The 13,282-nt window shown below is 39.5% G+C and overlaps 1 protein-coding gene across 6 annotated transcripts in view; it reads left to right on the plus strand.

Annotated features, from left to right (window-relative positions):
• NRG4 (neuregulin 4) overlaps positions 1-11,893 on the plus strand; it is a 41,685-nt gene extending 29,792 nt beyond the window's left edge. For all 6 annotated transcript variants that reach the window (XM_025169271.2, XM_025169273.2, XM_025169272.2 and 3 more), the window contains 6 exons: positions 2,085-2,150; positions 6,824-6,917; positions 9,095-9,244; positions 9,814-9,893; positions 10,230-10,321; positions 11,702-11,893. In XM_025169271.2, the coding sequence (XP_025025039.1) occupies positions 2,141-2,150; positions 6,824-6,917; positions 9,095-9,244; positions 9,814-9,893; positions 10,230-10,243 (348 nt within the window). In that variant the 5' untranslated portion in view covers positions 2,085-2,140 and the 3' untranslated portion in view covers positions 10,244-10,321; positions 11,702-11,893. The remainder of the gene's footprint in view (positions 1-2,084; positions 2,151-6,823; positions 6,918-9,094; positions 9,245-9,813; positions 9,894-10,229; positions 10,322-11,701) is intronic.
• Positions 11,894-13,282: the final 1,389 nt, after the last annotated feature.

The raw sequence follows: 13,282 nt of genomic DNA on the forward strand, positions 1-13,282 counted from the left end.
TTCATTGTTTTAGGGTTTGGGAGCCCATTCATAAGCTATTTTATTTATTTCTTTTTAATCCCAATGCAATCCTGTGACTCTCAGTGGTTACAAGGTCGCAATAAAAGTAACAAAACAAAATACAGTCCAAACCAGTGTTTTTCAACCTTGGCAGCTTGACAATGTGTGGACTTCAAGCTGCCAAGGTTAAGAAACACTGATCCAAAGTGTAAAAGCAAAGTAGAAGAGAAAAATAGTAGAAAGGGTTTTACTGAAAGATCCTTTGAAAAAGTTCTGTTTTAAGGGAGGGGGCCAGACTGATCTCAGTGGGCCCCCTCCCATTTCAAAGTGTTTGCGCTGTTACAGAGAAGTAGCATCTTCCAGTATCAGCTCCCCAGAAATGTGGGACAACATGGAGCCCCACCCTGCATGATCTCGCTGGCTGGGATGAATCTGGGCAGAGGAGACACAGGTGGGTGCCAAGCCATGAAAGACTTTGTAGGTAACACCAATACTTTAAATTTTACTGAGAACTGAACCCGGAACCAGTGCGGGGCCTGGAGTAGAAGTGTGGTATACTCCCAATATCAGGAGCCAATTAAAACACAGGCCGCCCAATTCTGAACTAACTGTAATTTCCAGGTGGTCTTTAAAGGCAGCCCCATGGAAAGCGCATTGCAGTAGTCCATGCAGGTAGTGATGAGAGCATGAGTTATGGCCCCAAGGTCCTCCCGCATCAGGTAAGGGTGAAATTGGTGCACCAGCCAAAGCTGGACAAAGTCTCTCCCAGCCGTGGCCCCCAGCTGCTGGCTGTTCAAGCAAGAGCCACGAGTCCAGAAGGACCCCCAATCATGAACCTGCTCCTGGACAGGGAGTGCCCGTCTGTCCGGGGATAACACTGGCACCCAAAGAGAAACCTAATGTAGAAACAGCAGCTCCGTCTTGGACTCTCCCTTGCAGACCCTCACAGCTTCCACCATCAGCCTGGAGACCAGCTCCAGCAGGCTGGAAAGAGTGGCTGGTGTCCCACTCTAGCTTGTCTCTAAAGTCCAGTCTAATATGCAGACACTCAGGCGTCCCTCACAATAAAAGCCACTCAGCCACCCCATGTCCTGCTGAAGGATCCTATCCCCAGCTGGGCAGATGTCAGATAAGGCAGCATTGTCGCGCACCAGCTCTCCACGATCATGTCCACCCCCTATTTCAGCTGAGCGTTGCTCTGCTAGCCATAAAATTGGGGGAAGCTGAAGGGCCTCAGGCTCCTGAGTTCCTTTGTTCTACTTAAAATATAGTCATGATTTCCTCTCTTAATTCTTATAGCTATTTTTTCTGTTTAGCAAAAGAAAATGCTAATACCAAGAGGAAAATAGTCATTAACCTTCTCTATACAGATTCAGAAATTGATATTAAGATAATTGAGTCAGTTAACAGGGTCTTCTTTACTCCGTTTATTAGAAAGCAACAAAATGGGATTTAATTGCAAATAGAAGTAGTTAATTAAAGGCAATGTACTTCTTTAAAGGCTTAATACAGTAATGTTTTGCCTGTATTAAGGCAAAGATCGATGCTGCGATTCTGATTTCAAAAAAAAAAAAAAGTATTATCTCAAAAACCGTGAAATGACAACACTGGAATTGAGTGATCTAATGTTGACTTGACATCATCAGGATATGCTGTACCCCAAAGGTTCAGTTCCCAGAAGAGGGTTACTATAAAGCAGCTGAGGTATAGGGTTACCTCTGAATCAACTCAGTGAATTTAATTCAGCAGATCATCTGAAGGATCCCTGCACTGTTTGAGCATGTTCATTTACTCCTTGGGAGATTTCCAGGAATCTAATGATTCTGTGGAACAAAGTAACACTGAACATGTCAGATTTTTTTTTTTTCCAAATTAGTACCATTGAGTTATAAAGGCAACAGAGTTTTGTCAAATGCAAGGAAGGTTTCCCATTATATTTAAAATTAATTGAGTTTACGTAGAGCATTAACGGTATTTGTTATCTATAGTGAGTAAGGTAATGCATTCAGTTTTGATGTTTAACCCAAGTAGCTGTTAATCAGGTAGCAGACATTTGGATTAAAACAAGATGTTTTTGTCTTCAGGGCAATTTTCGAAGAATAGCCTGCATCCAAGCATTACAAATTGTGGTCAGAATAATATGCGAACAGGTAATTCAATGAAAATTTTTGTTTATTCTAACATTAAGATGCACCTCTTTGTAATAATGTACATTTTACATATCTAGATGTTCAAGCATTTGGCTGTTTTGATGACTAGTCAGAATCTGTTTACTAACATCTATAATCTTTAGAGAATTCAAAGTACTTTATATAGTGGATGAACCCTTTACTTTGAATTATAGTATGGTGGATAGTGAACAAGTGTGTTGTTCACACTGGCCTTTCTTCTCATCACACATGGGGCATAATTCATTTCTGCCTTTTAAAATCAGTGTAATATACTGTTATATCCAAACTGACAAATTATAATTTGAGCTTCAGAACCCAGAATCAAACTGTGAATTGCAGTCTAGTTTGGATAATTGCTCGATCGTTGTTGGTACCTTACAATCCTTACATTAAGCTTGCTACATAGGTTAGTTGTGCTTCCATTTCAAATGACTGGCAGAGGATAGGTTTTTCTTCTTTCCTTTTAGCCATTTAATCCTAGCAGTGGTGGATTTCAAACTGGGAATTTCAATCTCTTACCATTGGATTACACCAGTGTTTTTCAACCTTGGCAACTTTAGGTTGTGTGGACTTCAACTTGCAGAATTCTGGGAGCTGAGATCCACACATCTTAAAGTGGTCAAGGTTGAAAAACACTGGATGACACTCACCCAAAGATTTGTATGGCCCTACAGAGAAAAAACAAATCAGGAAAAGGGACCAAATTCTATACTTCCACAAATTAACCTTTTCCATGGGAGAAGTGGGCAAATGTCTTATGGTCAATTCTCTAGGAGAGCAGGTAATTTCCAAGGAGGGTGGGAATCAAATAGGGTGGAAGAATAGACACTTCTAATATGGGACTGTTTGATATTGTTAATAAGATCATCCAGAAAACTTCAGAATCCATAAACAGGGTTTTGTTCTGTGACTTTCCAGAGATAAGAGAGTCCTCTGTTTAGTTTGCAGACCTATGGCCTGTGCTCCAGTATTCAGGGGACCTGGGAGAGGGCAGTTTCTCTTCCTGAGAACAATTGAGGAACAGTTCTCACCTTGGAGGGGGAAAACTGGGTCTTCCACCAACTTCTGAAGTTAGTTTTCCTGACCCTCAGAACTTCAACATCAGGAAGAGGAGAAAAGGTTGGGCCTGGCAGAGGGGCTCTGGTGCCGAGAGCTGGGCTGTGAAACATAGGACAAGTTTATGAAAGCCCCTGCCTTTATCTAAGCGAACTTCCTCTCCTTGTTCCCTATGGATTTATTTTTCAAGCCTGTCAGGAGGGGATGGAGAAATGTAAAAGCCTCTGCACTTTACTTCCAGCCTCTGCTTTAATAATGTCAAAGCCTTTGACACTGGAGAGCTCTCAGATAGCATTTCAGATTGCCTTGTTAGTCTGGTTTTGAGCCTCTCACCTCCTTGTCTGTCCTGTCTCTCAGCATACACAGAGATCAACAACAAAAATCCAGCAGGCATGTTTTACTGACTCGTAAGACCTAAACTTTTAAGTTATGAATCGTAAATCATCATATTGGTTTTCCCCAAATTTTAAAACATAGGAGTGGAACTTTTCAAATAATGCCTTGGAATTTTTTTTTAAATAGAGCTTCTGGTTTTTGGTATAATGCATTGAAATCACATTTTAAATTCTTAGGATTTATTAATTTCATACCTCCCCAAGCATTGCGGAGATTTCAGTCATGTATAGGACATACTGTATTTCTGGAGTTTGATATTTTCCATGTAGCAAACTTTAAACTGCCTTAACAAATTTCATTAATTAAAAAGTCAAGAGAATATAATAATATTATTAATATTAGTGTGGATTCCTGTTGCTGTATTAATGTAAAAGGAGGAGATTCAGAGCAGGTCTTATCCTAAAAGTAAATGTATATAACTTTAATGTTTAAGAATTTATATTCAGGGAAAGAAAAAAGCAAATGTCGAAAATAAATATTGGCCTGTATATTCTGGCTGCGAGGGGAAATTGGTGAAAATATCTCAGTAGCACTGTGACAACTTTTCCAATTTTTTAAAGATATTGTTTCTTAAATCTGTTTCAGTCCATGCTCTGCAACCAAGGTAGTGTGATTGGTAGAGACATGATTTTATTAGATGAGGCTTTAGACATGGATACCCAAGGATGAGGACAACATACTTGGATACTTTTATTAAGCTATTGCCCAATTGCTCAGCTATTGCCTTTTTTGCTCATGTTGTCAGATAAAACTGGGAATGGATGCATGGATACATTTTCTTTGAGAGAAATAGTCTCAGTCTGTTAGAAAGAGGTGATAATTAGGTCATTCTTGAAGGAAAAAGTCAAATCTAGTCCCTAAAGCAGTGTTTCTCAACCTTGACAACTTTAAGACATGTGGACTCCAACTCGCAGAATTCCCCAGCCAGCATGGCTGGCTGGGGAATTCTGGGAGTTGAAGTCCACATGTCTTAAAGTTGCCAAGGATGAGAAACACTGCCCTAAAGGCATAAACAGCTGCGGGCTTGTTGCAAATGTCCTCCTGGGCAGGATGCTAAAAAAAAATCTGTTTTGCCCAAAAGTGTTTGGAGTTGTTTAGAAACCACTTGGTTTAATGCTTTTGGGGCAAACAGATGTCTTAGATTAATTGCAATCCAATTTAAGACTAATTGCAATCCAACTTAAAATGGGGAATGTTTTTCTCTGCTTTATGAGAGGAGAAAAGGACAGGGAAAGTGGACAGGGAGACTCCTTTAGACGGGTGCTCACTAGATTTCAATTCCTTTGACCATGGTATTCTTCTGGATGGGCCGTCTGAACTGGACTTCGGGAAAGGGAGGTAGTCTATTACAATTATTCCACTGCTTGGTCAATGGACAATTCATGAAGGTAGGGGTGGACAGCATTGCTCTGTCCTCTGGCAGGTATGATCTGGGATTCTGCGGAACTCTATTTTATCCCTTGTATTGTTGGATATTTGCTAAGATACTATAGCTTTCTATTTATGGGAGATATTCATTCTAGACACGATCTCTAACCAATTACTAGTTTACCATTAATTTCTTTCTTTGGACTATAGCCATCGATACCCAGGTCACAGTCTTAACCTCAGATTGGTATTCTGTTCAAAACGCTAACGTCTGGCACCATCAAGGCCCTGTCCTTTCTTCTCTAAAATCAGAAGCAGACTTCTTCACAAAGCAAGAGTTTCAGAGTGAAAACAGAAATTCTGGTTGGTTGAGTTTAGTTTGTCAGCAAAGAACAGTACTGGATAAACAAGCTGGTCAGGTTATGATTCTATAAACCAAACGTATTGATGTGGAAAGTACTGGGCTGTTCCCCACCCTCCTGGCACAGCTCCCTTCCTACCTCTGGTGTAACAGCCAGGATGTCAGAACTCTGTTGGCAGCGGCCATGAAAGACCTCCCTTCCCAGTCTTTACTAATAAAAAAGGAAATGATCAAGACCTGAATTAGCTTTGTTTTTCAGTATTTGGGAGACGAGAAATTGCGTCCAACGGTTTGTAATGTGGCTTATGTTCCCTGCTTCCAAATAAGGATCCTCTTCTGCCCCATTCTCAGGTGACAGTAGAAATAGCAAGGACTGTAACACCTAATGTGCAAGGTAGCACCTGACTTTCAATTATATGTGGTGCTCTTTTTTAATGGAGAGGGCTGTAATATTTAAAAATAACAAAATAATTTTTGAGGTTTTTTAAATGACTTTGGTTAAAACATTTATTCTGATCAGTAGATATAGTTATAATACATAGCAAAAAATAGCTGCACCTAGGTGAATCCTATTACTGTATATCATAAGCATTTAAGAATTATTATCATTACATTTCTTATTATTATCAGATTTTTTTATCCTGCCCTTTTTAAATATAACTCAAGGAGGAGAACACACCTAATACTCTTGCCTCCTATTTTCCACACAACCACCACCTTGTGAGGTGGGTTGGGCTGAGAGAGAGTGACTGGCCCAAAGTCACCCAGCCAGCTCTCGTGCCTAAGTATGTATGTCTATTACTTAATATTGCAGGGGGGTTTTTACATTTGGTGGGGGAAATATTCCCAGGGTGATATTTTACTTGGTGATATTTATTGTAAGCAAATTGGTTGAGAGAAGTGTGCTGTCTGAATACACTGTAATTTAACAACACTCCCTTTTTCCTCCTGACCTCAGAGAGTATGTGAATACTCCATACCTTCATTCAGATGACAACTTGTTTATTAGATTTACATCCCACCTTTCACTGAGGAGCTCAAGGTGGCACACGTAGCATTCCTACATCTTATTTTTCCCCATCACAACCAACAGACAAGGAAGGTTGGGTTGAAAGAAGGAGAGAATGTGTGAAATTCTGTGGCTGAGGCTGGACTTGAACTTCCAGTACCTTGATCAACCCCACACCGGGTGTCTTCTTTATGGATTGGAGAGTGTTAAGAAAATCAAGAGTCAAAAAGACCTTTTGTCTTACGAGCCCTTCTAATGGCTTCGATCCCGATACTGTTTTTTTTAAAAAAAAAGAAAGGAGGGCAACATACAGTATCTGAAAGCTTCAAGCTTTCCCAGTAAAATCCATTGCATTGATTGTAAATCCTTTCCTTGTCATTTTTTTCTCATGTTATCAAATGTTATTTATGCAAGAAAAGGAAGCCATCTAAATCTAGAGGGTTTTTTTCCTCTCAATTCTAGATCATGAAGAACTCTGTGGCAGCAGTTATGGCTCTTTCTGTCTGAATGGTGGCATCTGTTATACAATACCTACTGCTTCCAGTCCTTTTTGCAGGTAGGCTAAACGTTGACAATTATACTTTGCATTTTACGGCAGCTGCTTTTCAAAAATCATCGTCTGGCCCTTTGCTGGTATATTAGCTGAAATGTAGGATTTTCAGATGACAGAAATTCTTTTTCCCTTTTAGAAATGCCCTTGTGATTTGACCCAGTATTATGTTTTGTTTACTTGAAAAATGTGACACCCAGCAACAAAAGTCCTTATTCAGGGGAAGTCTCCTAGAGCCTCTGCATCAGCTAATTTCCCAGGCACAAAGCCTTTGGAAAGTCCCTAAAGAGAGAGCAGTAGGAAATTCCAAGCACGATTGGCCTAATTGGAGGCTGACAGATCCTGGCAGGAAATCCTGAGATGGGATGTCTAAATCAGATCATTCTGAAGACCCATGATGCAAGAAAACCTTATGTAACCAAGCCGACGGTAGATATGTGTATGCAGAATTACATCATTCTTTTGAATAAATACACATGTTGTCATCTAGGAGACATGATGGCAATCGATAATTCCTGTTTACTTTTTAGTATTTCACTGTTCTTGCACTTTATGGTTGAAGCGGGCATTTCAATGGAACAGGAGAGACTTCCTCACAGTAAAGATGGGCTTTCTGAAGTCAGTGCAATGCAGTGCAATACCAAATCCCACAGAGATAGGAAAAGATGAGTATCTCAACCCTCAATATGTATTATTTGTGTATTTTGCTATCCCAATAACCTTTTACTCCAAAATAGCTCTGGTGCTAATTTTTTGCTAGATATATTGTACTGGTCTCTTTAAATCCGGGGCTCTGTCCAGTCTTCCTTCTTCCCCTCTTCCCATTTATAGGCAACACCCATCTGATTTCCAAATCAACTCCAGATGCCAAAGCGCACGTCCATTTTACTCACTACCTACAAAATTTAGAAATGTAGATTTTCTTCCCCAAAGGACTCATTAGCCTACACAACATAAATAGGACTTACATACATTATAGCAATAAATTTACTGTATGTATACATACATACCATAGATCTGTAGAACAGGTGACTCTCACAGAACCACCTGGCTAGTATATGCTGGAGCAGAGGGAAAATAGGATGCGTATTCTCCCCTGAGACTCCCCTGCAGCAAATGGAAGGTGGAATCGTGAAGCACATTTAATTGTAAGGTGGGAGTTTAACACTCAGTTCTGGGCCTGTTGTGCATATTAATCCATTACAGACAGATAAGATTACATTACAATATGCATTTTAATCATAAATGTCATTAGGGAATCTTTAAAAAATCTTAGCATCTTCTTAGTTCATGTCATAGGTCAATGAAAATTCTGCTATAAATGTTACCCTCTCCTTCAATGGAATAAAAAGCTCAATTTCTGCAAGTATTCTTGAAATAACCCTTTGTGCCTTAACTTTCATTCTGCTTGTGTGCAAATGTTAGTTGCTATATTGTCCAAATCTAGCAAATATTCTGTTCAACTTTCAGTCTACTTTTCATACAGTATAATTTTGCCTTGATCCCTGATCCTTCAATTTGCTGATTCAGATATTTCTCCCAGCCACCAATGCTGGGCTATTTCCTTTATTATTCAGATTTTTCAGTCCTTCCAAGTACCCAGAATCTTTTGTTAGATTTGTATGTCAACATTTCTTTAAACAGTGGATTTATATTTTCAGGGTCAAATCTGCAAATTTGTGGTAGTGCATAGGTGTCTAAGTCACAATGACCTCACCTGCATTATAGCTTCATCTGCATGTGACATTGTGACACAAGCAATGTTGCTTGCCCCCTTTCCCAGACCCCATGGTTATTGTGTTCACTCAAAACAGCCATCATGCAGAAAATGAAAGGATAGCCATAAAATCTTCACTGCCCAGATGTACCTGGCAGATTTAGGACCGTCTCTAACCACTCAGGATTGTTGTGGGAAAAAAACAGGAGGAAGGAATGCTATGCATGCTGCCTTTGAACTCCTGCAGAAAAGGCAGGATATGAATCAAAGAAATCACTTAATAAATAGGGAATTAGAGCAACATACCTGCAGTCAATGAACTGTGCTTTCCACAAGCCCTTGTTGTTGGTCTAACGCTCATTCTGTTGGAGACAACTGAGGAAGGTAAAAGGGACAGAGAAGGGACCAACCCGGGGAAAATGTGGCTTTATTTCAGCTTGCAAACAAACTAATCTTTGTTCTCCAGGTGTGTTGACAACTATACAGGAGCTCGTTGTGAAGCAATTTTGCTCCCGAGCATCAAGAACCACTCAAGAGGGGAACTGTTTGTAGCTGTGTTGGCTTCGGTGGTTGTTCTGAGTGTCCTGGTTGCTGGAGCATTTTTTTTCCTTTGCAGGTAAAGCAGTTGGGCTTAGATATTGGCCCAAGGAAAGAGTCTCAGGCTGTTCTAGTCACCAGAATAAGTGTTCTCTGTAATAAAAAATTTAATGTTTGTGCAATTGTCCTTTAACACTAGAACATGTAACCTTTCTTGTCCATTTCTAAAAGATGGTTAAGAGCATTTAATTCTCTGCTATTCTAACCAGATGCAGATAAACTCTACTGTTGTGAGATAATAGTATATTTGTGGGCAACTGAATCAGTCAGTGAGTGTTGCTTTAGTTCCTCGGCTAAAAACCCTCCCAGGAACTGTAAAGCTGAGTCATGGGATGTCTGCACGTTTTTCAAAAATGCAAACTTTGTTGTCCTGACGGTACAATTTATAAGAGCACTTATTTGAAAAGGGGTTGCAAAACAGCCCCAACCCCCTAATCCTTGATGCCATATCAGGCCCTTTATAGATTTAAGCCAGTTTCACTGAGAAGTTTGAGATGTGAAGCTAAGAAGTTGCAAAACCCACCCACATCCTCGGATTATCCGTATTCTCTCTCTTTGCTGTCTCATTCCATTATCACTTCTTGCCAGGAAAGGCCAGATTCCACGGACCAGTTCACTGGAGCGTGGAGATCACCTGATTGAGGGAAACAGCAGCAATGCTTGCAATAGTGAGTACTTCTCAGGTCAATGGCTTGCACAAGGATGGGTCAGAAGAGGTGTAGGAAAACTGCCTGAAGCTGCTAAATCCACCCTTTTTGTAGTCACCAGCACTTGGATCACCACAAGGGTTAGTTCCCCCAGTCCCGTGTCTGAAAAGGGAAGTGGATAAAAACTGAAAGGGAGCCTAAAATCCTCTAGCTTGAGACAAGGCCACACTTCCAATCTCCCGTCCCAATTCCTGGACCGCCGCAGACCCCACCCCCAATGGAATATGCCATGTCCCCGCCATGAAAGATTGCCCTACTTGGTTTAGAAGGGACCTGATGGAAATGCTGTCTTTTCAGAAATAACTGAATAAAGGAATCAAAAGAAGGAATTATGGACAAGCAGCAAGAGGAGCAGGAGTGGAAAAGCTGAAACCACATTGGAGAATATGGTAAGAGGACAGAGCGGATCTCTGTGACAAGTGTTGTGCTAATTAAAGATTTACCAGGGCAGTTATATTTAGGATCCCGTTTCAAAGGAAGAGAAGCTCACACACAGATACCCAGCATGTTATGTGCACATTTTCTCTGAATTTTTCAGAAATACTTTTCAAACTTTTCTAATTTTTTAATATGGGAAAATATTTTTATGCAAAAGCAATGTGATAACAAGATTCTAATACATTATTATCCTGTTACCAGAAAAACTAGGAATGTCTGTTTAGGATATGTGTCCAATAATCTGACCTTTTACAAAAGCTTACGGTGAGAATGAAGGAGTTGTGAATTATCCTAAATGCGTATTTAAACACAGTTGAATAATGCAAATTGCTTTGCCAAAGATTATGAATACATCTCATTGGCCCATATTTTTGCACAAAGTTTCTTCTAATTTATGAAATGAGAATGGGCATGGATGAGAATTGTATCTGTCAATACACGTAAATGTAAAAAAAGTAATAAATTAGCAGGAAAATGGGAGTTCATGGGTTTTTCCTTCCAGTCCCCTATCATCTTGGAGGCTGCCCTCTGATCATGCTCCAGTGCCCCAAACTGGATGCAATATTCTAGGGTTTGTCTGGCCTATGTAATTTCTCTTGATCTTGACACTATACTTCTGCTGATGTAGCCTAATACACTTCCTTTTCTGTAGCTGCATTACATTGTTGGTTCATGTTCAGTCTGTGATCCACCAAGATCCCCCCAGGTCCTTTTCAGAAAATGTTGCCCAGTATAGTCTCTCCTTTCCTATGTTCCTGCCTTTGATTTTTCCTACCCATATGTAGTAAAGGACTTTGCATTTGTCCCTGTTGAAATTAATCTTGTTAGGTTCTACCCACTGTTTCAGCTGATCAAGATCCTCCTGAATCTTGATATTGTCCTCTTAAGTGTTTGGTATCAAACATTTTTAGTTTATGGGAGAAACAACACTGAGGTTTTTTTCAGGATAAACAAAAATGTTACATGATGAAGAATAAATATTAAAGAATACTATGTAGACTTAGATGGACACCCCCCTAAAAAAATACTGCTATGTAAATGTTAGAAAAAGTTTTTTTCTTTTTGAATAAAGCAACATACAATCAGTAATAATTAAATGAGATCTTCAAAACAGATTCTTAGGGTAAGCAGATGAATGAGTTAAAATTGCTCGTTGTATTCTTGAGAATTTTCAGTTACTCATTTTTGATGTGCTTAATTAATTCCTGTGGGTACACCAGTGTGCTAGTTTAATACCTTTGTAAGCTGCCTTGACAAAAATGATGGGAAAGATAATACATAATTTGACATTTAAAAAATCTAATAAAGCCACTGTCTTCTGTAATTTCCAGGAATCTGTACCAGTGTTCCCGGATGCTCTGAAAGAAGAATGTGTTGCTAATGATTTACAGGACCAAATATATAAGCATAAATATGCCTTGCCTATGTTCTTACAATTCCCAGACAAAGAATGTCAGAGGTATGTGAAGATGCTGAGAGGGACATTAGAATCAACTATATCCACAATACTTAAAATAGACAAAATGGTTCTAAAGTACTTCCAAACATTAGTAGTTAGTACTGAGAAGCTGTTGGGTTCCTCCCATCCATTTTTATTGAAGGTAAAACCAGCTTTATGTCTTAGTACCATGCAATGGACTTTACATGACAGGAGCAAGCTTAGCAAACAAAATAAGAGCAATCTTATGTAAAGGTTTCCACAACTTACCACTGTAACATTTGGTGAGCCTTTTTAGGATCGTGATATAGTTACTGTATTCCTTTTTCTTTTGTTTGAAACATTTCCATTTGTATATAAAGTTTATCCTTTTCTCTTCCAATACATATCTGGGGTCTCTCAAAATAATCTGTGTTTAAAATTCTTTCATGTGTTATCAGTGGGTTGTAAAGATCAGACTAATAAAAAAAAAAAAAACTTTCTGACCAAGCCAGAGTAGAGTAATAGTTGGACAAGGACCGGGGAGACCCACCCAGGTTCAGGTCCACCTCAGTCCTGGGGGTGACTCTGGGCCATTCTCTTGCAGCCCCGTCTACTTCACAAGGCTGTTGTTACAGAAAAGAGTTGGAAGTGCTAGAGTATGCCACCAAGAGCTTCTGGAAGAAAGCTAAGAAAGAAATCTGATAAACTAATATAAACCCATATGTAGTTCTATAAAGTTCCACAGACCATTTGTTCTTTTTACTCATGGAGTCATGAACTGCTTTATAGGGTTCTTCTTTAAAATATTAAAGTTATTCTTTTGCACTCCCTCTCATTTGGGAAAACTGTAATCACAGAATTGCAGAATTGGAAAAACTACTGTTGGCTGGGTTCTGTAAATGGGTTTATTTCTAACACAGTTTGGGAGCAGATGGGGGGCCTCTCACCTCCGCGTGACAATCCCAGAACAGAACTTGCTTTTACATTAGAGATACGGGAGCTTTAGGAAGGGCTGAAAAAGTGGATCTATCCAGCTCCCGAGATGCACATTGCATTTCTTTTAAAGTATGTATTTTGCTTCTAAATCACTTTGTTGTTTCTCCCTAGAGATTTTTAAAATCTATTTACAGAGAGGAGACTGTGCCTAAAATTTAAATGCATCGTTTACTGCATTCCCTGGATTCACACAACACATTAAGCCAAAATGCTTTTTGCTTATTTGGGCTAAATCGTGTGAACCCAGCTGAAGTTATTTTTTAAGAACTACAGCAACCCCAGCTAATTGTAGTTTATTCAATAAACATAGCTAAGCAAACCGTGGCTGCCAGTGTGCTGTATGAAAAAAGCATCTTCATACCATTAATTGTAAGAAACTAAATTCTTTAAATGAGAAATGACCTGGATAATTCCAGGTGACCATCTCACCCCATTTTTCTTGTACACTTCACTGTCTGTCCCAGCAGGAAGAATGACTCCAAGTTTAACCTCTCCA

Source organism: Python bivittatus, unplaced genomic scaffold (genome assembly GCF_059951505.1).
Source record: "Python bivittatus isolate LINGU-HERP-01145 unplaced genomic scaffold, Pbiv_v1 ctg000530_np1212, whole genome shotgun sequence".
NCBI classification, from domain to species: Eukaryota; Metazoa; Chordata; class Lepidosauria; order Squamata; family Pythonidae; genus Python; species Python bivittatus.